At 41.0% G+C, this 26,936-nt stretch overlaps 1 protein-coding gene across 1 annotated transcript; it reads left to right on the top strand.

Annotated features, from left to right (window-relative positions):
- The first annotated feature begins 204 nt into the window (after window positions 1-204).
- casp7 (caspase 7, apoptosis-related cysteine peptidase) lies at window positions 205-26,932 on the top strand. The gene is made up of 7 exons (XM_063221768.1): window positions 205-525; window positions 3,313-3,450; window positions 12,156-12,304; window positions 13,813-13,941; window positions 20,864-21,039; window positions 22,709-22,847; window positions 25,672-26,932. The coding sequence occupies exons 2-7, from the start codon at window positions 3,332-3,334 to the stop codon at window positions 25,896-25,898; spliced, it is 939 nt and encodes a 312-aa protein (XP_063077838.1). The 5' UTR covers window positions 205-525; window positions 3,313-3,331; the 3' UTR covers window positions 25,899-26,932.
- The last annotated feature ends 4 nt before the right edge of the window (window positions 26,933-26,936 follow it).

The raw sequence follows: 26,936 nt of genomic DNA, 5'->3' as shown, positions 1-26,936 counted from the left end.
CGCCACGTAAGCTTTAAGTTAGAGGCCTACGCAATGCCGCGTCAAGATGAATCAGCCAGGCCCTGGTTTCTATGATGACTCCTCTGTCCTCTTGTTCTCTGTAGGCTTATTACATTAGGTCAATTATTAACCTATGATTAGGCTATTATGCCTCTCTAATATTTTGACCTGGCTTAAACAATATATTGTTTTTATTAGTGGATTCACACACTATTTGGACCTTTTGCCTCAAAGACACAAAACAACCAACAGCTAATTTATTTGAAGCCTCTGCTGTAGGCCTATGTCAGAATACATTTAGTGTGCTGTGCCTTTAAATCACACATAAACTCCGTCCGCATTGGAACCTTGCCAGTCTGAAACACACCCCCTCCAGGCATCTCATCATAACTTTCAGTTTTCATAGAATAAGAAACTCCGAGTGGCAGAAGGAATCTGTGTTTCACTTTAGGCGGCTGTTGTTGTTTGTCATATTGTGGTACAACATACAAAATATCAATAAAAACAGCAAGTTTACGGATAACGGTGAGTAAACTACAATGTTATCTCCTTGACTTAAACTAGCCATTGCTAAGTAGAACAAGGCCTATTTTCTAACATTCCGAGGCGGAAGACAATTTCCTCTTGGCTATTTCTGCCAGAAGAAGAATAGGCCATTGGAATAGTGTTTATCGGAATATTTCAGCACCATAATTTGGTGATGGTTATTGAAATGTTTTGAGTTGTGTCATAATTACAGGACGAAAACATTCAGCAGATGTCAGCATGCTAGTCTTTGTCTTAACCCTTTCATGCACGGTGTCCACATACGTGGACAGTAATTCTAACCCCACTTTAGATAGGTAAATAGTGGTTATTTTTTTCCAAATTGTATATGGGAAGTACCATGAGGTTCATTACAATACTTTAACAGCAATTATAACTTTTTGCACTAAATATTAAGTGTTTGATGACATCATCAATCTAAGAAATCCACCGATGTGAATTATGACCATAACAAGCATGTTTATATCTGAAAATCAACCACACCAAAGGGCAATTTCAGGTTTTAAAAAATATTATGATGTTTAGTACAGTTCACTTGAGAAGTCTATGTTGTTAAAATCCAAATTTACAATAAAGGTAGGTTTTTATACAATATAAAGCTTACTGTCACGTTATGTGGACGTTTGCGCATCAGGGAGTCTAATGATAAACATATTTATTTATGATACCGTGAGAATATTTGCTCATTGGGCAAATACTTAATGTTATGAGCATTTATAATGATTATAGTGTGAAAATAAATTATTTTTAACATATTTAACACATTTTAAACACTTTTAATTTAATAAATTCAAGAAAAAAAACTACCTAAAATTAGTGTTTCACGCACGTGTCTATAGGCATATTTCGGGTTTCTTTCACCACAACATGACACAAATGATGTAGGAATGAGCTAGAATACATGCTGAATCAAATACAGATCCGTCTTCATCAGAATTGAAGTTTTTTTCCACATGCAACAAGGTTTCCCCACAAATCTTGCCATAGCTGTGTATGTAAATATTGCTAAATTGACAGTTTTTTTGATCTCTTTTTTCATCTTTGTTTCGTTAAATACTGTAATATATAATGTGTAAGTAGTATATATGTTGTAATATTACATTTAGTAACATGGAAAGTAAGTAAAATAACTTCCATTTATAATAGGAGGTCTATTTAACACTATTTTTTCACAGAAAATACTTCAACATGCTGATGATATGACTACAAACGATGTGTCTGGAGGCAAAATTTCATATTACCTTTCATGATAGGGACAACATAAATGCTGTAGGATTGGAGCTAGAATCCATGCTGAATCAAATACAGATGTGTCTTCATCAGAATTTAAGGTTTTTTCCACATTACAACAAGGTTTCCCACAAATCTTGCATAGCTGTGTATGTAAATATTGCTAAAATTGACAGTTTTTTTTCTCTTTGTTTCATCTTTGTTCCTTAAATAGTGTAATGTATAATGCATAAGTGGTCATATAATGTTGTAATATGACACAAGGTAACATGGAAGTAAGTAAAATTAACTTACATTTATAATAGGGGGTCTATTTAACACTATTTTTTTACAGAAAATACTTGAAAATGCTGGATGAATGACTACAGAACGCATGTGTTGGAGGCAAATTTCATATTTACCTTTCATATAGGGACAACATAAATGATGTGGATTGAGCTAGAATCCCATGCTGAATCAAATACAGCTGTGTCGTCATCAGAATTTAAGGTTTTTTCCACATGCAACAAGGTTTCCAAAAATCTTGCCATAGCTGTGTATGTAAATATTGCTAAATTGACAGGTTTTTTTCCTCTTTGTTTCATCTTTGTTCCTTAAATAGTGTAATGTATAATGCATAAGTGTCATATAATGTTGTAATATGACACAAGGTAACATGGAAAGTAAGTAAATTAACTTACATTTATAATAGGGGGTCTATTTAACACTATTTTTTTACAGAAAATACTTGAAAAATGCTGATGAATGACTACAGAACGCATGTGTCTGGAGGCAAATTTCCCCATTACCTTTTATACAGGGACAACATAAATGATGTAAGATTGAGCTAGAGTACATGCTGAATCAAACTGAGCTTTTTGTTCACCAGCATTGGCTGTCTTCTTGCATGCAATAAGAATTTCCCACATATTTTTCTATGACCGCCATAATAACCAATGCTATTTTTATATATATGTTTTTGTTGTTGGTTAATTACAGTGATATATGGTGTTAAAGTGTTATATTGTGTTGTTATATAGCATAAAACACCATAAAAATGAATAAAACAGCTTAATTTGAACTTGAAATACAGTATAGGCCTATATAACTTTTCACTCCTTTGATGCGCAGTGTCCACATATGTGGACAGTAAAATAACTTCCACATCAAAAGAGATTTTTGAAAAATTCCAAAAGATTCTTCATATTAGCTCCATTATGAGTGAGAAAATCAATATATAAAAAATCTTGCACATTTTTTTCATGGTGTCTGCATGAAAGGGTTAATAACCCGACACAAATGTTCTCTCCTCGTTATTGCTAACGTGCTTGTGCTATCAGAATTTCAGAATGTTTGCCTCGTGAAATGTGACGTTCTAATTCATAGTCTAGAGATAGGACCTTTTTCGTAAATTGTTTACTCCTGAGTCCTTTCACTTTTGTTTCGCGTACGTGTCTTCCTCTTGTGAGCAGCACCTGACGTAGACGTAGGCTGGTTGCCAGACAGAGAGGCAAGCCTAACGAAATGGTTAGCATATGCGCATTGTCTCTCTTCTAGTTCCTTGCGAGTAGAAACGATGGACGTAGACCCAGAGGCTGAGGTTGCTGCTGGGGGTGATGCCGACGAGACACCCATGGAGGGGGACACCACGGATGCCAAGCCTGACAGGAAAGGCAGATTCCTGCTGTTTGGAAGGTGAGTGAGGACTGCAGGCGGCGGTGTTCTGCCCGGGCTTGCTTTGCAAGATGGACGGAGAACTGAAAGTAACACACAAAATTACAGTCGGCATGTGACAGAAGTAGCCTAGTAATTCAGATCTTTAGCACAATTATTCAGCCTAAAGTTGGATGCAATAGTTCAAAGATGCTTGCCCGTAAGTACGGATGGAAGAGAAGAGGCCTACTTTGCCTTAAAAAAAAACCTTTGCATTATTATTATTATTATTATTATGGTAGGCCTATAGGCCTAGCTATTAATTGCCTGTTCCACTCAGTCTGTGTAATACCTGGATTAACTCATCTCATGATTTATTATGATATTACACCCACATTATACATTACACTGACATTGGGACACGTTGTGTTAGCTTCTTGTGTCCAGTGTCCAAATAGTTTATTGTCTTCTGGAAGGTCCTTATAATAGGTTTCACATTAAGTACAAGCCTAGCCATATATGGTCATATTTAACCTTTCTAAATACGGCTTTCCTCTTACAGTTATGAAGTGTTACCAAAGCAAACAAAACTTCCTACTTGACTTCAAGCCTGGTGACATTATCGCGTGACTTTTTGGTAAACAGTTATTGTCACTAGGTGGTAGTAGAGTATTAAATGTGGACTGCTCAGCCCCAAGACATTTTCCAAATATAGACATGGTCCCTGTTATAAATGAGGTGTTACCAGAATGCCAATGACCAAATCTTAATGTATTACTAAAGGCCCTGTGTACTATCATAGTGGTAGTAAAAGTTTTTCAGTGTCTATTTCAGTGTTCCACTGGCTACACAAGGGGCTACTCAGTTTGACAGGTTTGATGGTAATGATTTTTAAATAGAATTTTTAAATAAGTTATGTATTGCGTCTGTACTGTAAGTTACATTACAGTACATTTACATTCACACAGACTGAAAACATGACTGAAAACATGTGAGTAACATGTGAATAACATTCAAGTCATTCAAATAATCATATCTCAAGTTACGTCAGGTCCCAAGTCTTCAACTTCAAGTCGAAGTCAAGTCTGAAGTATTTAAAGTTTTTGCCAAGTCAAATAACTATTCATAAAAAGGGAGACTTGAGTCCAAGTCATCAAGGCCCCATCTCTAGTGTCCAAGCCAACCGAGTAAGTTACCTCCCGTCCTCCCCCTTTACTTGTGACCTTGTGATGCGAGGCAATATGTCATTGACAATAGAAGTTTTATTCAATATCTTGCAAAATCACACTTCAGAGGTCATTTTCTCATTTGCAATCGGGATGTTGAAGTGGGGAAAGCCCCCCAGACGTTGCTCTGTCTAGGCTGACGGGGGAAACTTGGCAGTTTTTCCCCCACGGAGCATGAGCACGAGGCCACAAGCAAAAGAAATAGGCGGAAGGAACTGCATTGGAAAAGACACTGACTGTCAAAGGTCATTGACAGTTTGCCTGGTGTGAGTGCACTGTTTTGTCACCAGGGGGCAGTGTGCTCTACAAAGCCTGAGGCAGCACTGATGCTGTATAATGTAACCTCCAAAAGCAGAGGATGAAAAGCAGTACCATAGCCACTCCCAGTGGCTCCCTTTTGAATTGTTGCTGCTCAACAAGGGTGAACTTGGGTCATGGTGAAAACTGGTGGACGGGTATAAACATGACATTACATTGCATTTGGCTGGCACTTTTTAACCAAAGGTTAAGTAGAGTGCGCAGATACACAACATGTCATAGAGTCTACCCCGGGACTGGGCTAGCTCAAGTATTAGTGCTGTAAATAGTCAAGAAAGAGAAGAGTCTTTACTTGCTTCTTGAAGGTTGAGAGAGATGTGCCTAGTCTTGCTGCCTCTGGGAGTTTGTTCCACCACTGAGGGACAATGACAAAGAACAGCCTTGACTGGGAACGCTTAGAGCGAGCAGGCAGCATGGCCAGAGGGTTTGTGACACCTATGAATGCAAACATTCATAACGAATAAGTTTCAGTTAAAATGTCTCGATCTTAGAACTTGCAGTTGCTAATCATGGCAATTTATTTTTCATATTCCAGTATCATAAGCAACAAAGGAAAAAGGATATACTGTTACGACTTTCTTCCAAAGTGCATTGTTGTGGTTTTTTTTTCATTGATTAAAAAATGCTGGTGGAGTGTTACTGGTGCAGCGTTATGTACGTACGTTAGAATGTTATGGAAAGTCTCATGTTTCTTCTGACTAAAGTAGTGCCCTCATTAGCGTGTATGGAATGGGGAAAACCGCACTTCGCCAAACATTTGTGTTTCTCGGTACTGCTCCAACCCTTCTCTGTGTCCTGTTCCCCCCGCAACCAGCTAGACCAGACTACTTGACCTTAGCCGCATCTGTTATTGTTGATCTGATTGGCAAATACCATGCGTGTGTTATTCAGTTATTACCGGTACTTATTTGTTTTTTAATTTATGGTAGTCATCCCTTCCCAGCAAATCTCTTTGCATGCAAATGCATGTCGTAATTTAGTTATTATTATTTGTTTTTCATTCATGGTACCACTGTCTTCCCAGCAATTCTCTTCCCATGCAAATACCATACATGTATAATGTAGTTGGCTTTGTTTATTATTATTATTCATGGTGGCATCCAAGACTTCCCAGCAGAGATGACCCACTTGCCAGCACTGCAAGAATTCCGTCAGACTGGATTCTTCAGACTGATACTTACCCTGCTGCTGTTATTATTCGTAAATGTTGTTGACACAGTTTCTTACTGGTCGAGGATGACTCTGCAACTTGTGGCAATGCAGGCTTGCATGTCACTTGCTGTACTTATTTTTTTTTTTAACCTTGTTGTATCCATGTGCTGTGTTGCTTTGCACTGGCCTTGAAGAACTCAGGCTTGTCTGAGACCAGTTGTTGGGTAGGCTGCATATACCAGTTGCTCATGCACAGTATGGTTTCACGCTTTAACCCATTTTAGCCTAAGGCACCTGCAAAAAACGCCAGCTAAATGACTTAGCCTTTTTTGAGAAATGCCCTCTGCTTATAAAAACTATATCTCAGTCTCCGAAGCACATAAAACATGAAATGAGTTGCATTTGAAAGTGAAGACCATCTTCTTCCATTATGTTAATTCAACAACATACCCATATTTTTGATAACAAATCTAAAATCTCATGAGCCTGAATGCTGCCCTGCCCTGTTGCTCCAGGCACTTAGGTCAATGTAGTGTATACGCAGCAGCCAGCATCAATTGCTTAAGCACAGCTTGTGTCAATCCTTGGCTCAGAGAGTAAAAAGCCTGCCATGAATTTTATTCAACTAGCTGTGAATCAGCTGATTGTAATGAGTTCTCAAGACCGATAAACAAGTTACTGAAGGCACGTTCAGGCAGACTGGGAACCGTGCTGGTGCCCGTTCCCATTCCCGCACCTTATCTCGAATCGACTGGTGTGGTCACGTCGCAAGTCTGATCCTTCGAAAACCAGAAATTTGGTTTGTGATGTAAAGCGAAAAATACTTGGTTTCTCTCGACAAACCGTGACAACAGCGTGATCAGCAGGTAACACATAGGCACGTGCGGAAAAGTTCAGAGCCTTGTATATGAACGCGAGTGGTTCGCAGGTAAGCTTTTTAGTTCTGAGCGGAACTGATGCGGGAAAGGACACCCCGGCACCGTTCTGGTCAGCCTGGCAACCGTATCAGTGAAGTCACCTGTGTACCTCACAGCAACTGGTCACATCATGAACAGTAGGCGTACAGTAGTTGTGACGGCCGTGTTTTACATTCAATACAGTGTAAATCTTGCTCTACAGAAAAAGTAACATTTGGTTATACATATGTCTGTCTTCTTAAATCTGTAAAAAAAAATGAACAAAAATGGAAAAAAAAAGAAAAAAAATCTAGGCCTAAAATGTTGCGATACGTATCGGGAAGGGATGCACATGTATCGCGATACATATCATATTGTGACCCCTGTATCGGAATAGGGAGGGAAAGTAATCTCATCGCCCCCTGCTGGCAACGTTCCAACCCCCTGCAACAAATGAATGTTTTTTTTCTGTGAAAAATTACATCTCGGCCCTGACGACGAAGTAGAAGTAGTGGCAGTCATATTATGGGCATGTTGGCCCGTTTTATCGAACCAGGTGGTAAAATGTTCGGTTTTTCACTGATCTGAGCTGATTTTAATATTCTTTAAAAAGCTAATACAGAACTACACTGACTGGCATGTGTGGCTTGTTTACTCCATGTAATTAGCATAGCCAAATTAGCATAGCCAAACATGAGCCAGAGAGGTGGTTACTCGTCACCACAGAAGCCATCATATCTACTAGAGAATTTAAAACCATACCAAAATGATCGCGTGTATATATGTGTAATAAGAAGACAATGTGGAACTCATAGGATTACAAGAATGTGAAGATATGCGAAGAACTTGCGTTCGTTCGCGTTCATTTGTTTCTCTGTGTTGTCAACGAGGCGCGAAGCACAGCATGCTGGGAGCTGTAGTCCGTTTCCGACCAGATTGGCACAATTTCTATTTTTCTTAAAAGGGCAAAAAATGACTTGAGATTTTCACAGGTAGTAGTTCATGCTATTGTGTACGCTGAAAAATGTGTCTGGTGTTATAGTTCCAAGTCATATCTTTGTGGGATTTTTTTTAAAACTTGTCTATGGGAGTTTCAATAGGATCATCCTGGTGTTTGGAACGTAACCGCTAGGATCGCTGTTTTCCACTTTCCCTCCCAATGTGTATCATATTGTGAGGTGGTTGGCCAGCCAGCTGCGGCAATACCCACCCCTAGTTGTCATTCTGAACCAGATTTTTGACAACTTTGCTGAAATCAGATCCAATCCACTATGGCTCCCTTCCTAGCCCTGATTTGACCAACAGAAGGCCTGTTGGCATTTGCCCTTAGTGACCTTGTTACGTGGCCATTAGACTGGTGGGCTGTGGGAGAGCAGGCAGAGAGAGAGGGAGAGAGAGAGAGAGGTACAGAGGGACAGGGAGAGAGAACGAGAGAGAGAGAGAGAGAGAGAGAGAGAGAGAGAGAGAGAGAGAGAGAGGGAGAGGTACAGCGGGGGGCCTTTTGGAAAGCTCTGGCGTGGCCAGGTCTGCTGACTCAGGCCAACCCTCACAACACACACACACACACACACACACACACACACACAAACACACACACACACACACACACACACACACACACACAAACACACACCTGTGAACGAGCCCATCTTCCATACCACCCCCCCCCCCCCCCCACACACACACGCTCACAGGTCCCCCCTCCCACCCCTGCACCGCCCCGTTCAGCCCCGAGCGGAAAGAGCGCACCCACTCCTCTATAGCGTATAGACCCCAACGCACACACACCCACCCAATAGCACGTATACCACGCAACCACCCGAGAGAGAAAGACAAACACAGAGAGAGAGAGAAAAAAAGAGAGAAATCAAGGGACCCAGGCCCAGACCCCCTCCCCTCAACAAGAAATCGGAGGTACGCACACGACACGGCTACACATCAGTACACATCCAGGTTGAGACAGAGAGGAGAGGAGCAACACGGTTTCAGATGCAGAGTGGTGTATTGGTCAATGAGGAACCCAGGTAAGGTCCACGCGCTCGCTCGCTTCAGCACCAACACCCCCGAACCTACCCCCACATCCCCCCTGACACATGGGAGGGAATTCTGGGTGGGGTGGGGGGCAAATGGGGTGAGGGTGGGGGTGTTGAGGGTTGAGGGTTTGGGGGGGGGGGGGGGGTTTTGAAAGCTGGAAGCTGTTTTTGGCAGTTGGGGTGGTGATGGGGTGCAGTGGTGATTTACTTATGAATCATAGTGACCACATGAGTAACGTGTGAACCCCCTCCCCCTTTCAGAAAAAACCTCACCCCAACCCCTCCCGTCGGAAATTTCTCACCCCCCCATACAGAGGACATGCATATGGTGCGTGTGTGTGTGTGTGTGTGTGTGTGTGTGTGTGTGTGTGTGTGTGTGTGTGTGTGTGTGTGTGTGTGTGTGTGTGTGTGTGTGTGTGTGTGTGTGTGTGCTTATGTGAGTGTGTGTGTGTGCTTATGTGAGTGTGTTTGTGTGTGAGAACAACTGAGTTGTGGGCTGCCATTGTTGGTGCGCTGTGGCAAGCTGATGACTAGGTGCTTCTGGAATACGTGCAGATATTATTGTGAGTGAGTGCTATGGCCTCTCGGCCAGGCCCAAAACCTCTGGATGGATCCTTTGAAAAAATGGAAAAATGAGAAGTCAGTAAGAATTGCCATGTGTGAATATTTAACCAAAAAAATAATAATGATAATAATGTGTTTCTTTATTTGGTACATGGAGAGTGCAGTGTTGTGGGTTTGTATGCATTTGGTAGTTGAGGCCATTGCAGTGTTTTGATGAGGCTTTCCTGTTTGTTAGTTTGTTTGTTTTTTCAATGTTTTGTATCTGGTTCCAGTGAAAAAGTACTTGACAGTTAATGAATAAGACATGCTCTTGTTTCCTCACCTAGAGACGTGTGTGTGTGTGTGTCTGACTTCCGTTGTGTATTTTTCTGTTTGATTTTTTTGGGTTAGATTCTGGAGAGAAGGCTAAGAGGAGTGTGTTCAGTTGGAATTCAGTGTTGGTCAAAGCAGTGCAGAGGATTTGGCAGTGTTGACAGTGTATCCAAGATGACTCGTTACTGTTCGTCCTGTCCAGGCTGCTAAATGTGAGACACTTGTGAGGAGCAGGTATTTAACTGTCATACGTAGAAGGAATTAAAATGACATTTGGAAATGTGATGTTATGTTGTACATTGCGCTACCTCCAATGGTTGTTGTGTTCAATGGCGTTTTTAAAGGTAGGGTGTGGGTTTTGTGTAGTAGTTAACTGCCAGAATTTATGTTGCCAATTCCCAAATGTTATCTTTTTTTTCACGGAAATTTTCCACCACCATCAAATTTTAAATATTTATTATGGGGAAATTACACTTTTCATTTATAAAAAGGTGGATCTTCACTGTGTCCACCATTTTGAAATTCCAGTAAGCTTAATAAACAGCTTTAGCTGCAAAACTGCCTGTACATCAGTCAGACCAGTAAATATCAGTTTACTAGATATTCGTGAAAAGATCAAAATTGGGGATTTGGGCAACATGGTTGCAATGAGCAGCTTAGTTGCAATTTCTACTCTGGACACAATCCCACATGTTACCTTTAAAATCACATTGACATCTAATATAACGCTGCTTTGTGCTACCTCCAAAGGTTTTTGTGTTGTTTTCCATTTTCAAAGCTGGTAGTATTGTTGGCTTGATGCATTGTGTTTGCTGTGAAAGGTGTTCTATATCCTAAGAATTAGCATACACTAACACGTTAAATTGAAGGTATTTCTATTTTTTTGGTTTTGTGACCTTCAGTTCCCCTGTGTAGATTTTTTAGAAGGTTAAAGTCTTTGTTGTTCAGTAGGAATGCAAAGCAGTGCAAATGAATTAGCCGTCCATGAAAGAATTGTGCTCAGTGTTCAATCTGGCAAGACTTTTGAGATGGCAGACCTGTTAACTGCGTATCAGGGGAACATTTGATTTTCCTGTCCTGTGCTGAAAGCTTGTAACGTGTCATCCTGTGGTTTTCAAAGTTGCTGGTATTGTTTGCTTGATGCATTGTATTTTTATGACTATGTTCCAAGAATGTCATGAATATTAATTAAAAGATTCGAAGACAGTTACAGACACTGCAGAGTTTACTAGCAGGTAGTCTAGCTTTTGTTGCCCTCCCCTCTACAGTTCTGGTAACAAATATGCAAATTCCCCTAGTATCATTTACGGTAGGGATAAGGAACTTGTTTTGGATATTTTTTCCGGGCTTTGGTTGGCTTGTTCATGTTTTGTTTTTGTCTCCCTCATGATGGAAAAATACCTAAATACCAAAAGTGTCATGTCACCCACATCTCCTGATGTGGTTAGGCAGAACCATAGATAGAGAAGAGTTGCTGCATTGCCATTGGTCAAATATGGCCGATCTCGCGGTCCCATTCAATTTTGCACAGTCTTCAAAATGTTCCAGATGTAGCGTTTGTTTTCATAAAGTATCATTGGGGACTCTGAGAAGAATTGATAAAACAACCGTTTTTGTGCATTTCAAAGCACACAATTTCAACAGACTGTGTAATTACTTGACCTAAAATGGTGACTTGTTGTGTCAGGACAAAAGCAGCACGGTCAAATTTGTAGAATTGGTACACGTAACCTAGCCATGCTAACACAAACCTATGGCAGAGATGGGTTTAGATGGAGCCCCCGTGGCTTGTGTAATACCACATGACCAGAGATCAAAGAATAATGTAGCTGTTCTATCTACAGCTCTGTGGTTAGGTATATTCCTATGAATGAGATTCCGTGCCAATTGTTCACAAGAACAGATTGTTCACAAGAACAGAGTGGACGATAGCTTTCAACAACTCAAAATCCTTTATTTCAAGAGGAACTACAGAATTGCTGTTGAAACCTTGTGAATTTCAATTTTGAGTAATGCTACTTTTTTATTCCAAAGTTAAATAGCCAATACATTTCACAATATACATATACCGTGAGAAGTATCTGGTTAATGAAATGACAATATAGTGAATGTGAAATTACATGTAGTGATTGAGTTTTGGGGGGAAATGATACACCTTTTGCCTTCATTCAGAAATGTGTGTCTCTGTGTGTGTCGGTATGTGTGTGTGTCTGTGTGTGTGCACGTGTGTGTGCGTGTGTCCTCAGTAAGAAGCATAAGGATGGCCAGGCTCGCGAGCAGGAGAACTCTGAAAGCCATTACAGGATCGTTTCACCCTCATTCCAGTATAAGATGAGCCACAAGCACGTCGGCAAGTGCATCATCATCAACAACAAGAACTTTGATGAAAAGACAGGTAGCCCTCTACATTATATTACACAAAACATCACACTACACTTACATTAACATTTACACAATATTATACAGCAAGAACTTTGATGGAAAGAAAGGTATCCCTTTAAATCACATCAAATGTTAATCACATTACAACTACAATTTTGATGAAAAGGCAGGTATTATGTCACATCACATTATATTACACAGATAACTGTTTGCATTACATTACTTAACACTTACATTATACTTACATTGCATTACAACAGGGGTAGAATTTAAGTTTTTCCCCAACCAGAAAAAAAAATCTACCCGTCTCTCGCCGTTTTTACCAGTCAACTCATATAACAATAACAATAATAGTAATACTACTAATAATAATAATCATGATCATCATCATCATCATCATCATCAGTTTATTATTAATAGTAGTATTAAAACTATTATTAGAATTATTTTCATGATTACACGTACATTGCGTCAGGTTGACCATGTCCTTATCACCAGAACGGAGGGGGGTCTCCTCCCCCAGACATTTTTTGATTTTTAGATGCAATTTCCTGCATTCTAATCAATTTTAGGGTGAAGAATGGCAAATACCATTGGACAAAAAAAATCTCTTGGACATTCAAGCTATTCATAGCTCGAGTTGAGGTGAAAGTTTTCACCCGTCAAAGTGACTGGTGGGTTGAAAAATGTACCCGTCAGCCCTGAAATTTACTCGGATTTGGCGGGTGGACGGGTGTAAAGTTCCAACCCTGCATTTCAACCATGAGAACTTTCATGAAAAGACACATATCCCTTTACATCACATCATCCCATCATCCCATTGCAGGTACATTACACAGGTAACAAGTGCAAGTACACAAGACAGGTATCCGTTTATATGTCATTACATTTGCATTACACTGCAACAAGAACTCAGATGAAAAGAAAGGTATCCATTTAGTACATGACATCACCATTTACATTGCTACAACAAGACATGGGTGCTATGTAATCTGTGCACATAATCTGGAATTACCAGTTGTTTGCATCTCATCATCCCAAAGTGGAACGTGTTTCACCATTTGCACAAGAATGAGGGCATTTTCGAATCTGATTTCCACAGTGCCGGTTTAACAGTGCTTATCAATCAAGCAAATTGCTTGGAAAAACACAAAAGATAATGATAATCTATTCTATATCATCAAACAAGACACGGGTAGTAAGAAAGGACGTATGAATGTCCTGCCCTGGCCTAACGGTAAGGCACTCATCTGTCACGGGTTCGAATGATTCGAGTGATTACTAACACTGTGCTTTATGCTAATGCCAACACTGCTTAATTGTTAATTAAATGTTAATTCATTGTTAATTGTGAATGGAAGTGTTTAATAGTTAATTAATTAAATGTTATCTACAGTACATCCTCTAATTATGTCCTTTCATTTCATCCTTCTCTTCCTTCTCACACTCACACTCACACAAACGCAAACACACACACACACACACACACACACACACACACACTCACACACACACTCGCAGGGATGAATGTACGTAACGGCACTGACCGGGACGCGGGCGAGCTCTTCAAGTGTTTTAAGACTCTGGGCTTCGACGTGTGTGTCTACAACGACCAGACATGCGAGAAGATGGAACGACTCATGAAGGAGGGTGAGATATCCTACACACACACACACACACACACACACACACACACACACACACACACACACACACACACACACACACACACACACACACACACATTAATATTACAGTGCCTCGTTAAAGCGGTCAGTCTCACGCAGATACACACACACACACTAACACTCACACACACACACACACACACACACACATTAGTGCCTCATGAAAGTGGTCAGGCTCACGCACACGCACATATGCACACACATACACACACACACACACACACACACACACACACACACACACACATTACAGTGCCTCATGAAAGTGGTCACGCACACGCACATATGCACACACATACACACACACACACACACACACACACACACACACACACACACCCACACACACACACACACACACGTGGGAAGCACATCATCTGATGCCTAGACAGTCATCTGCAGCAGAGTCTCTCTTCCTGTTTATCTGGGTCAGTCTTGGTTATGCCACTGTGTGTGTTGTAAGGAGAAGTTTGCTTTTTTTGTCATGCTTCTCACATGCTGCTGCTTGAGGTCTGTCAGTACTGTCTTTGTTATGCCCCTGACGTTTTAAGGAGCTCTTTGGTTTTTGTTGACATGCACGTTGTAGGGCTGGCGAATTTGTCTTTTGGTACCATCTGCTTAGTAGATTTTGCTGTGTCAATTCAGCACTTAAGAGAATCGGACCAACACTTTGAGTTGTCAAGATTGACTTTTTAAATGTTGAATTAAAGAAGCAAAATTGACTGGGTGGCTTACTTGGCAGTCTGTCACTGGCAGTCCATAGCTCAGTACAGTGTCTGTTCCATCCCCGGCTAGTCTGGTTTTTACGCTGTAGTGGTATAGACTTGGGGGTCCGTGTTTTCATGCTGATTCATGTGATGTATCCCAATTTTGTTATGTTAAGTCAGTGTTCATCTGAACATTTGCTTGAAAAGCTACTTGATAGCTTTTTTGCCTACGCCAGTTTTTATTCGCAAGGCCTCAGGGCTGGAGGACCTGACCAAGCTGTAGCTGACCGTATGTCGCCCCCTGCTGATATATTTAGAGTTGTGCATTGCGGCGTGGGGCTGTGACCATGATGACTACAATCTAAAGAGAGAGACATGTCTTCTGCAGCATCTCAGTTCTATCTTTTTGAATGGTGAAACTCACTCACTCATTTTTAATGATGAGACATGAAACACTGCGAATTGCAATGTTGTTTTTGACTGATAAGTGCTTAGCACATGTACATTTGGCTTAAGTTTTTCTCCTCATTTCGGAATTATCTTGAGTAAAAAAAAACATTAAGCAAGTGCAGTGAATGGGTCCTGCGTGGGGGAGTTTGAAAAGTTGTTAGAATTGAATACGCACAAGTTACCGTGAAGTGTGAAAAGTATGATGAGCCGGAAGGCCATCTGGGGTCAATGAAAGATTCCCATTCATTCAGGACATGTTATAAAAAGATTGGAAGAAGGGGAATTGCTTACTGCAAAGACATTTTCTCCCTTAAGTGAGAAGTTTAATTATCTGAGGCTTAAATGAGAATAGGGTCAATCCACACCAATCGAACAAATCTCGGCACACTTGCGTCTCAAAAAAATCAGAAAATATTACTGGGGGTTCCTTACACATCCAAGGGAAAGGACTGAAATCTACTTTTAAGTAAAGTGTTATCCTTTCCAAGTTACTGACTGTTTGATAGAGGGGTTGGGGGTGGGGGGGTGATTTTGTTCAGCCATTGTTTTTCTGCAAAGGTCTGAATGCCATAGTTGTATAATATTCTGTAGAAGCTGTACAATATAGAATGTACCTAAATAGTTGTAGTTTTCAACAAGATGTTCATGTTTGCTCTAAACATGCCCACATCTTCACAGATGTCCCTCATAGGTTGATCAACAGTTAATTGCATTATTGTGTTCTGTTCATGCCTTCAGAAGATATGTTTGTGCTCAACATTTTGATGTTTTGTTCTGTACTAGGATTAATAGAAACACTTTCATGCATTTTTCTCCAGACTATCCGGATTCAAGCACCAGCGTGGAATGACCCAATAAGATTTTATAACAGTTGAAGCCTTTTGTGGCGAGGCAAAGCTTTGTGGGCCTACGCACAGTGTTTGTTTTGTGCGTTTCGTGCACATTGGCAGTTCTATTCTGTTCCATTTCATTGTCCTTTACAACAACTAAATGCATAGAATAGTAGGTGAAAAACACAATGTAAATGAAATCCATGCAATTTGACAAAGGGAAAGAAAAACATTGCCATTAAACATACCTTAAAGCATCTTAGACTACTTTAGTGGGGTAGTTTTTATATTAGTTTGACATATTTTTTGAAAACTCATGAATGAAAACAAGTGATGCTACAAATGGTGTACATCGGATAAAACAATGTCTTGAAGCTATTTTATCATCTTCCTTTAAGTTTGTTCAGTGAAGCAATTGTTTACTTTGTTCAATAAAGCACGTTGAACTTAGCGATCCATTTTTAAACCTTTGCAGCCATAACAATGCTCTTATATCTTGGAATGATCTGGCAATGTAGAACAAAAATCTTATTTTTTTGTGATAAATCACAGAAAATACAAGCCCAGAACTGAACTTACTTGCTTACCACGACACATGCTTGACACCATCTAAAGCAAATTTGTTTATCTTGGTCTCAAGAGAGATGAACAGACCAAGGATATGGATCACTGGAACCATGTCGTGTGATCTGAAGAGGCCAAGATAAACAAATATACTTTAGATGGTGTCAAGCATGTGTGGTGGTAAACAAGTGAGTTTTACAAAAAAGGTGTATCCTCTCACTAGCCAAGCATGGTAGTGGGACTGACATGGTTTGGGGATGCATGAATGCTGTCAACATTGGCAATCTGAAATACACCTAAAAGAAACATGCATGTCAACATGCACTGTGACTACTGAAGCAGATCATGATATTCTCCATAGGATTGCATTCAAATCTCACACCAATCTATTTAAGCCAGATGCAGACTCAAAATTTAAAAGTTCAATGCAAAGAAAGGTTGAAACGCACACTGATGACCTCCCTTGTCATCCCTTTTCATTTCGTTTCATTTCGATTCGAGCCAACATAGCCCCTTCTCTACCGGATTTTAATCTGGGGTGTACTCACTTTTGTGAGTACATGTTCAAACATTAATGGTTGTATTTTGTTTTTTTCTGAGTGAACAAGAAATTTAAGCGGTTAAATATGTTGTTAAAAGGTCACTAATCATTGTGTCAAAGTGAAATTTCTGTAATGCTTTCCTATGAAAAGATATACTCAAAAATCTGCAAAACTGTGAGGGGTGTATTCACTTTCGTGATATACTATATCATATGCAGTGTTCCTTGGCCAACTTAAAATGCCATGTATGTCATTTAGTATGAATGGCAAATGTGCTGAATTACAGATATGGAGGAGGTTGGGGTTCGAACCCCAGTCGAAGCCATGTTGATTTTCAAAATTATATCATATGCAGTGTTCCTTGGCCAACTTAAAATGCCATGTATGTCATTTAGTATGAATGGCAAATGTGCTGAATTACAGATATGGAGGTTGGGGGTTCGAACCCCAGTCAAAACCATGTTGATTTTCAAAATGATATCATATGCAGTGTTCCTTAGCCAACTTCAAATATCATGTATTGTACAGCGCTGCCAGTTAGTATTGGCACCCCTTAATTTTATTTACAAATTGTGCAATATATCCAGAAATAAATGGAAATATACACAACTTTTACCATCAGGATCTTTTAATTGAACATTATAAGATATTTGGAATTGCCAAGTATTTATTTCCAAGTGCATTTTGTAATTTCAAGCAAAAACATTAAAAAGGGCATGTCCAGGAATATTGGCACCCCTCCTTCAAGGGTTAATTGCACACTTTAGACAGCAATGGCAGCCTCTGAAGGTTTTGGTTTTCATCAATGACTGTGTTCTTTCATTTTTACAACCAATCCACTGTGCATTTGATGTGTTCTTTGGGTTTTTGTCTTTCTGGAGTGCACATGATGCTCAACTCAAACCAAGTGTTCTTGCCATGGTTACACATTTTACTGTAAATGATGATACCTGTCATGTCATGATGCCTGTCATGATACCTGTGATACGGTCAAATCCTCCAATACCTGATGCAACAATGGGGTGACATAATATTATGGATCAGAGACGATGCTTGCTTTTTGGTAGGGTGTCCTTTTCCTTAAAGACTTTCTTGCAGAGTATGCAAACATGCTGTTTGTATGAGTCACTGAAAAACTGTGCTATTGCTTCATCTGACCTTAAAACATTCTTAAAAGGGCTGTGCTTGGCCTGTATTTTTTCATACAGCCGTCAGGTGTTCCCTGTTATGACTTTTATTAAGCATTGTGGTCTGCCTTGCTCTCCAACCAAAAGGCACTACTTTGTGTAGTGTTTAACACGGGGTGCTTATTGAAAAAAACTACCCAGAACAGTTCAAAGTTGACCGTCAGGTCTGTAGATGTTAGTCCCTGTGTTTTTTCATTATTTGCACCGACTTCCAAAGACTTTTATCATAATATCTTCCTCTACCCCCCACATCCAAGGATGTTCTTTACAGCTCCATGTTTGGCAGATTTCTGAATAACACAACACAGTGTTGAAAATGGTTTACCAAGGTCTTTTGAGATGACCTTTTATTATTTGGAGGTCTTGTTTTTGCAAATAATAGTATTTGTGGTGTCCTCAGGCAGCTACTCTGTCTTCACATTAGTGAAAGACACACAAGATGTAACAGGCGGCTATTTAAACACAAATATCATAATTCCTTGCCTAATTCATGTTCTATGGGCAAAAATAATTAGTCAAAAGTGATTCCCATTTGCGATTTACCATAATTGAGTCAAATTAGGTTTCCACAATGGTATCCAGTAAAGGGTGCCAATACCAGTGATCCCGGGAACTTAACCATCTTCAATTATTTCCCTCTCATAGTTTAGTATTTAATGCTGTTGATATTTTTTATATTTAGTTTCAACCACAAGCTATCTATAGAAAAATCATGGTTGACCATATTATTTGTTTTCTGGAGATATGTCCCATAATGTACTTAAACTTCAAGGGTGCCAATAGTACCTGGCGGCACTGTATGTCATTTAATATCAATGGCAAAGGGGTTGGATTACAGATATGGAGGTTGTGAGTTCGAATCCCGCTCGAAGCCATGTTGATTTTCAAAATTATAGCATATGCAGTGTTCCTTAGCCAACTTAAAATACCATGTATGTCATTTAGTATATCCCCAAAACGCAGAGCTACAACACTTTCAAGATGGCTGAATCCAAGATGGCTGAATTATTTGGCCCATAACTTCTGACTGGGTGGATGGATTTTTTCCAACATTTCTTTTAGCTTTGTTTTCTCAATAGTACTTTGTTTCATCTCTGCCCCAAAAGGCAAGCCCGCTTCCAGCATTTTCTGTGAGAATGCAATGTAGTTGACTTTCAAATCTCTTCAAGACGTGGTCTGACCAAGAGTATAACAATTTACATTTCCCAAATGGTATGGTTGACCTGCCTCCCTTGGTTTGCTACTGGTTTTGCTTCCTGACAAAGTAGGAGGACTTCCCGCTTTTTGGGAGATCAGAAACAATGTTTACATTGCTCTTGACCTGACTAGAAGCAGTGCCGAAGGTGCCTGGCTAGGAGAGGGGCATTGTTTGGCTGCACTATGGAATGTTTTTCTTGGGTACTCTTCATTGGAAAACTGTGACGCAGCCTGTACATTTCCAGTGTGCTGATGAGCATGTCTTCAGCTCTTATCTACAATTAGTACAACAATTCTCATTCATCCAGCTAATGTCAGTCAACATCACTAGGTTGCTCGCCAACACCTTTGCTTTTTTTGGAGTTTGAGAACATTTGAGTGACACCTTGATAAGGTCAACACTGGGCGGAGAGTTGAGCATCATCAGGGACATCATCAGAGAGGCATCATCAGGGATGGATTACTGCACAGGCCTAACGGGCCCAGGCCCAGAGGCCCAAGAGTCAAGGGGGCCCTGAAGCCCAAGCTTCTAGAAATGTATTTTTCCATTCTCGTATTGCGTTACAAAATCACACTTTTAGCAAATTGATTTTCACATTTTCTCCGGGCTCAAAGCCCCCAAACCCCCAACAATATAGGGTCTCTAACATCTGGTCTAAAATCCTACATCGTTTTGTAAACACCCAAAGGTGTTTGTTGTCTGGCCCCAGGGGGCCCCTGAGGTCATGATCTATCCCTGAGCGCCATGCATCGTTACATACATCATTCAGATAGTGAGCCGGACGGTTGATGGACTTTCCCTTTGCTTGCTTGAACACACAGGCGTCAGGCATCAGAACCATGAGAAAATGAGTCTAGAAATAGTTCCCACACAGATAGCTGTTACAGATTTGTCTGCACTGGTGCAGATGTGACCAAAAATAGCACCAGGAAGTTGTGATTGGAGAATTTGATTTCATACAGTATTATGTTTCACTGTGTCATCCTCAGTATCTGAATAATGATATGAATATAACTTTGTGTATCCTTGCATGTGTCCGTGTGCATACAGTATGCATGTGTGTGCATTCATTAGTGTGTGTGTGTGTGTGTGTGTGTGTGTGTGTGTGTGTGTGTGTGTGTGTGTGTGTGTGTGTGTGTGTGTGTGTGTGTGTGTGTGTGTGTGTGTGTGTGTGTGTGTGTGTGTGTGTGTGTGTGTGTGTGTGCATGTCTCCATCCCATATACAGTATGCAATGGAGGAGGAGGAGCACAGGGGGGGAGCTTCTGCTGAGCCACATGGTTGTATGTTTGAATATAATGTTAATGTTAACCTGTGTGTGTGTGTGTGTGTGTGTGTGTGTGTGTGTGTGTGTGTGTGTGTGTGTGTGTGCGTGCGTGCGTGCGTGCGTGCGTACGTGCGTGTGCAGCCTCTGAGGAGGACCACAGCGACAGCTCATGCTTCGCCTGCATCCTGCTGAGCCACGGCGAGGAGGGCATGATCTACGGCACGGATGGAGCCATGCCCATCAAGAGCATGACCTCGCTCTTCAGAGGAGACATGTGCAAGAGCCTCGTGGGCAAACCCAAACTCTTCTTCATCCAGGTGAGACGTGGAGAGGGAGGGAGGGAGAGGGAGAGAGAGGGAGAGGGAAAGAGAGATGCAAGAGCCTTGTTCGAAGGCCAAAACTCTTCTTCATGAAGGTGTGACTGAGGAGAGAGAGAGAGAGAGAGAGAGAGAGAGAGAGAGAGAGAGAGAGAGAGAGAGAGAGAGAGAGAGAGAGAGAGAGAGAGAGAGTTGAACTACGAGAGAGGTGTAACAGGGGAAAACCAAGAATTCAAGTAAATTTAGCTGAAAATGCAGAGAAAGAGATACCTGGAAAGAATAGAGAGGATATGATGAATGTAAAAAGAGAGACAGAGAGATGAAAGTGTGAAAGCAGAAGGAGAAGAGATCAGAGATACAGTTGTGAGGTGAGGAGGTTGGACAAGACAGAGACGAGACAAGATAGAAATAGCTTGTGGAAATTAATGGGTCATAGCTTTAGGAATGCAGACCATCAGCCTTGTGGCAAAAATAAATGTTATTTTCAGTGTCTTGCAATAAAACAACATTTCAGCACGCATCCCCTAAGTGTTTTGTTTTTAGCACCATCTCCATGACTGCAGCTAAGGCTAGCACTTTTGCCGGTCCCTGTTAAGGTGCACTGTGCAGAGCCAATGTAATATGGAAAGAGAAATGCTGTAATAGTACATATACATTTTTTTCACACACTGTACTTGGCAACGTAAACATGCAGTGTAAATCAGTTCAACCAGGTGTTTTAGTGAGGTACGACCACACGCTAGCTGTGAGGACTTTCTATTGCAGTTGCCAGGCAAGGCAATAACATTTAAGTTTTGGCAACTGCTCTTTACTGGTGCAATGTGCAATTAATGAAGATTGGCCAACAGGCTGGTCCACTTGAGCCATGAAACTTCCCACACTAAAATGACAGGTGTTTCCGCTATTTTGTCCAACCCCTGTAGATGTGTACTGGTAGTGCACAGAAGGTACATTTTGAATAGTTCTCCTTTTCGGTCAACCTTGTAGTACTGTAGAGCTATCTCATTCAAACTATAGAGAGAGATAACCTGCTCCTCTAAACCTACTGTATGTAGTGCAGTTAAAGTGATGGTTCGTAGAGTAGATTCGCCCACGGGCATTTGAACCGTGACATCCAGCCAAATAGCCCACTCGAAGTTTTTTCTACCTTAGCCGAACATTAGCCAAGTTACTGAGTTATCACGAATAGCTTAAGCGCTAATGGAACTTGGCAGTATCTCCAAACGTACCACACTAAAATCACATGACACCCAACTTTTACAGTAGTACAATATGGTCTGTACTCATAAAATATGGCATTTGGAAGTTTGTACATAGTCCAGGAGTTTATTATTATCAACACAAGCCTAATAGCTTCTCTGCTGCTAAATCTGCATCTATGTCACTTCCGTCATCTGGGACGAGCCCATAAAAGCCCTCATCGAATATCTCCAAAACCTCAGCCGGTCTCATAATCAGGTGTTTTCACTACCTTATTATTATATTAATACTACCAGCTTACCAAAAATGCCTAGTATGGTTATAACGCAGGTTATTTCATTATTGAAAGAACTACTTTTGTGATGTTTTTATCACCCTATCATCAATGGCTTACCACACCAAACCTCTGTCTCATATTCAGGTGATGGGCGAGGAAGGCTTATATGACTCCATTTATTATCTCCCCCAGGCTTGTCGGGGTTCTGAGTTCGACGACGGCATCCAGACGGACTCGGGACCCCCCAACGACACCCTGGAGACCGACGCCAACCCCCGACACAAGATCCCCGTGGAGGCAGACTTCCTGTTTGCCTACTCCACCGTGCCAGGTACCAAGACACGATTAGTGTGGTTTTAGTAGGGGTGTAACGGTACACAAAAATCACGGTTCAGTGCGTACTTCGGTTTTAGGGTCACGGTTCGGTACATTTTCGGTACAGTATATGGGAACAAAATGGAAAACCATTTTCTTCCTCAGCATGTTGTTTATTTCACCAAAATATTGTCAAAATACAAACGAAAAAAAAGAAATGCATTCAACCTGCTACTCTGGGTCAGAGATTTCATCAGTGTAAGAAATAGCACTTTTCTCAAGGTTTCACAAAGAACAAGCCTTTACACCTGTTTTTTGTTGCATTCTCAGGGTTCTGTACGAGCCTCTGGATGTAGTGGCAGCTTAATATAAAAATATTAGCCTTTTACTCTACCTTTCGGTACAGCACAGTTCGATTCGGTACAGGTATTTTCTGTATGGTACATCGGTTCGGTTTGATACCGTTACATGCCTAGTTTTTAGTGTACATTTTCGATATATTTTGCAGCCCTTGTGTGGATCCCACCCACTGTGCCACGTACGCTATGCAACTGAAACTGGAGCATGTGTGTTTGTGTGTGCAAGTGGGGTGTTTTGTGTAGTTGTTTGTGCAAGTGTATGTTTGTTTGTGTGAGCACATGCTGTATGTGTGTGGATCTCTGTGGAGGCAGACTTTTTTGCATCCACTTTTGCCTCTTTGACAGATAGAATAGAACACCTGCAAAAACAGCCAGTCTGGCTCAAATGTTCTGGAACCCCCCTTAATGGCCTCATTACATTTTGGAAAATTGGGTCAAGGTGTAAAGGTCAAAGGTGAAGGTCACCAGATAGCTGACTTGCCTGCTTGGGACAAGGTCTGCATTGCACAAAAGCAGATCAGTATGCTTAACTGCAACAATAGCACAAAGGAACATGTATAGCGCATTTCATACACAAATGCAATTCAATATGCTTTACAAAAAAGTGGGGGGGGGAATGCATGCAATAGAAGCATACCTAATATCTTGGCATCAAGGAAGGGGATTCATGTAGCATTGTGTTACATGGTGATGTCTATAGGTGACACTTCTGCAGACTGCTCAGATGGCTTTTAGGCCAAATAGCATAACTGGCATATTTAGTGCCGTCTACACATCTGAAGCCAAACCCAAACACTAGGAAAGCATCGAAGTACAGGTCCGAAAAATTGAGTTTCTGCTGTCAATTCCTGGTTAATTAGTCCGAACACACTCTGTTTGTTCAAGTGTCTTTTCCATTTCTTCACTTTAAATCTACTTGTCTATTTAGTCCTGCAGTGGTTGTACAAAAACAGCACAAAAAAACTTCCCCCTGGTATCAGGTCAATGGCATGCCGCCACCTGCTCTTTGTAAACACGCTCACGTTAGTCTACGTGCAGAAAACTTGGCAAACTTGTTTGACAAAACTTGTTTGCCAAAAATGAATCAAGATCCGACAATTTGACCTGACCACCAGAGCAGATCAAGAGGAGGAGCTGCCTGGAAATCAGTGTTATCCATGACTAATACCTTTGCCAGCTCTGCTGCAACCAGAAGTAAGGGGTAGCGAAATAGTCACTGTTGTCCCAACATTTGTTTGAGTGTATTACCTTAATGTAAATGGAAAAGCTACCCAGTCATTAGACAACCAATTAGGCTTTCATGGCTCATTCGTTAGAACTAACCATTTGTTAAAGTAAGAGTATTTTTTGGTAAAATGTGTAGAATATTTCAGGGGATCCAAGGGGTATAAGGGTTGCTGGTCAAGAAAGAAGAACTGAACAGATTCGTTACCGAAGGCTTTGGGCTGCGGATATGGTTGTGTGTGACTTAACTTACGTGTGCAACTGTGTGCGAAGGAGTGCACATATTTCCTGAAAAGCTATCAGAGCACGATGCACGATGCTGTAGGGAGCAGATAGCCAATGGCCTCTCATTAATGTTTCTCACCATTCATTGAGTTTTATTGCGACTTCAACATTGAAGTTTGGAAGATTTCCGCTCACGGCCGTGTCAATATTGCACCGTGCACACATGTCTGTACCTTGTGTCAGGTGTCCTACCGCACACAACATGTACATGAAATATGAATGGCAACTCGCTTTTACACGAAAAGTGCACGGGCAAACATATCCTGCAGCAAACATACCCAGGGCCTTGGTGGTGTATCAGGGAAATTGTTATAAATTAGAATATCATCCATGTATTTTCTGTCAGCATGAATGTCAATGGGCTAGCATGGAATAAGTTACCATTTTTCCAAAAAGACAGCAGTGTCCAACCAAACATCCGCTCAAACATATGTATGCAACTTGTGAAAACGTATAATTGTGAAATAGCTGCAATTGCAGTATTTTAATAGACATCTATCTATCTATCTACATACTGACTACCGGTATATAATGACTATAAATTGATCCTTTTGAAACATTGTTAGAGGACTCAATAGTGTCTTCTGTGTTTGCAGTCTCATGTATTTGTTTGTTTGTTTGTTTGTATGTTAATCAGTGACACTATACATTGAGTGTAAAAGGACAATAGATCCATTCTCTCAATTCCTTGAGGACTGAAACATGGTTCCTGTGTTTGCAGGCTTAGAGGCAACCTTGCCTATCTGTTTCAAACATGTCTCCTGTGTTTGTGGGGTACTACTCTTGGAGAAATCCTTGCCCATTCATTCATTTATCTCCTCATCAGTAGGCTACTTTATTTATTTATTTATTTTTTTATTTTATTAATTTATTTGTCTGTGTTTGTAGGCTACTGATCATGGAGGAAGCCATTGACAGTTAGTTAGTGAGTTTGTTAATTACTTAGTTAACAAGTCTCCTGTGTGTTTGCAGGCTACTACTCGTGGAGGAACCCGGGCCGTGGCTCCTGGTTCGTGCAGGCCCTGTGTAACGTCCTGAACGAATTCGGCAAGCAGCTGGAGATCATGCAGATCCTGACCCGGGTCAACTACATGGTGGCCACCAGCTTTGAGTCCTGGTCTGAGGACCCGCGTTTCAGCGAGAAGAAGCAAATACCCTGTGTGGTCTCCATGCTGACGAAAGAGCTCTACTTCAACTGACGGTGGCTGTTGAGCGAGGCTCATGGGGCGTGGTTACACGGAAACCCTTAAAGATTTTGCCTTAAAAGCTGATTGATTAGGGCTCGTTGATCTTACGTTTGATTGCACAAATATCCTGAAGTGTTCGACTCCTGACAGATGCCTGAAGGTTTTGTCTTCAGGATGCAAATGAAGAGATTTTGTGCAGCAGCCTGAAGAACATCACTTAACTGAGGACATAATGAGCCCTAAACTGTCATGCATAAGTTAAAATGCTTAAGGCGTTCTGCACAACTGGGCCCGGGATCCTCTTCAAAAAAGACCACTGCGGCTGCGACCAAACTGGACTCCAAACGCTACTGGTACCGGAAAGGGTAAATGGATCCTCAGTAGAACAGTACAGGGCTTGGACCAGCAGGGAGCAGTCTCAACATTCAGGGATGATCCAGACATGGCTGGATGCTGGTTGTTTCTTTCTTATTTTTTTATTTCTGAAATCTTTTTGTGCGTGAAAGCCATTTTTTTCACGTGACGCCGGGCGCAACAATGAACAAAAAAACAAAACAGCAAAAAAACAGACCTTAAGTTCTTTGACTCAACTCAATGGAAGACACAGAAGAATAGATCCTCAGTGACAATCCGTGTTCATGTGTCGGTGGTGATTCTTGCCTCCTTCAGGTCATTCCCCTTGGGAATAATCACGTCACATCTGATACTTGTCCAACAAGCAGTGTGGAATATACATGTTTATTTTTTTCCTTGCAGTTAGCAATTCAAACAACCCCCATAGAGAGCTTGCTGTTTTAACGTGGGGAATGGCAGGTGAGGATTGGGATGGAGAATCGGTATCAGTGTTTAAGGGGTGGGTTATGGGGTACGGATTTGGGGTAACAGGGACATGGGGTAAGGTGTATGTAGTACTGATGCACCGATTCCATTTCATGCCACCAATCCATGCCACCTTAGATCAACATCTTGACATCTTGAAAACTTGTTCCAGTCAATCGTTGCGTTGGATCTTCAGCCAAGACCGACCTTCAATTGAAAAGCTGAAATCGG

The sequence above is a fragment of the Engraulis encrasicolus genome, chromosome 17 (assembly GCF_034702125.1).
Source record: "Engraulis encrasicolus isolate BLACKSEA-1 chromosome 17, IST_EnEncr_1.0, whole genome shotgun sequence".
Lineage (NCBI taxonomy): Eukaryota > Metazoa > Chordata > Actinopteri > Clupeiformes > Engraulidae > Engraulis > Engraulis encrasicolus.
Note: the sequence above shows the minus strand (reverse complement) of the source record. Positions and strands in the feature narration are given on the sequence as shown.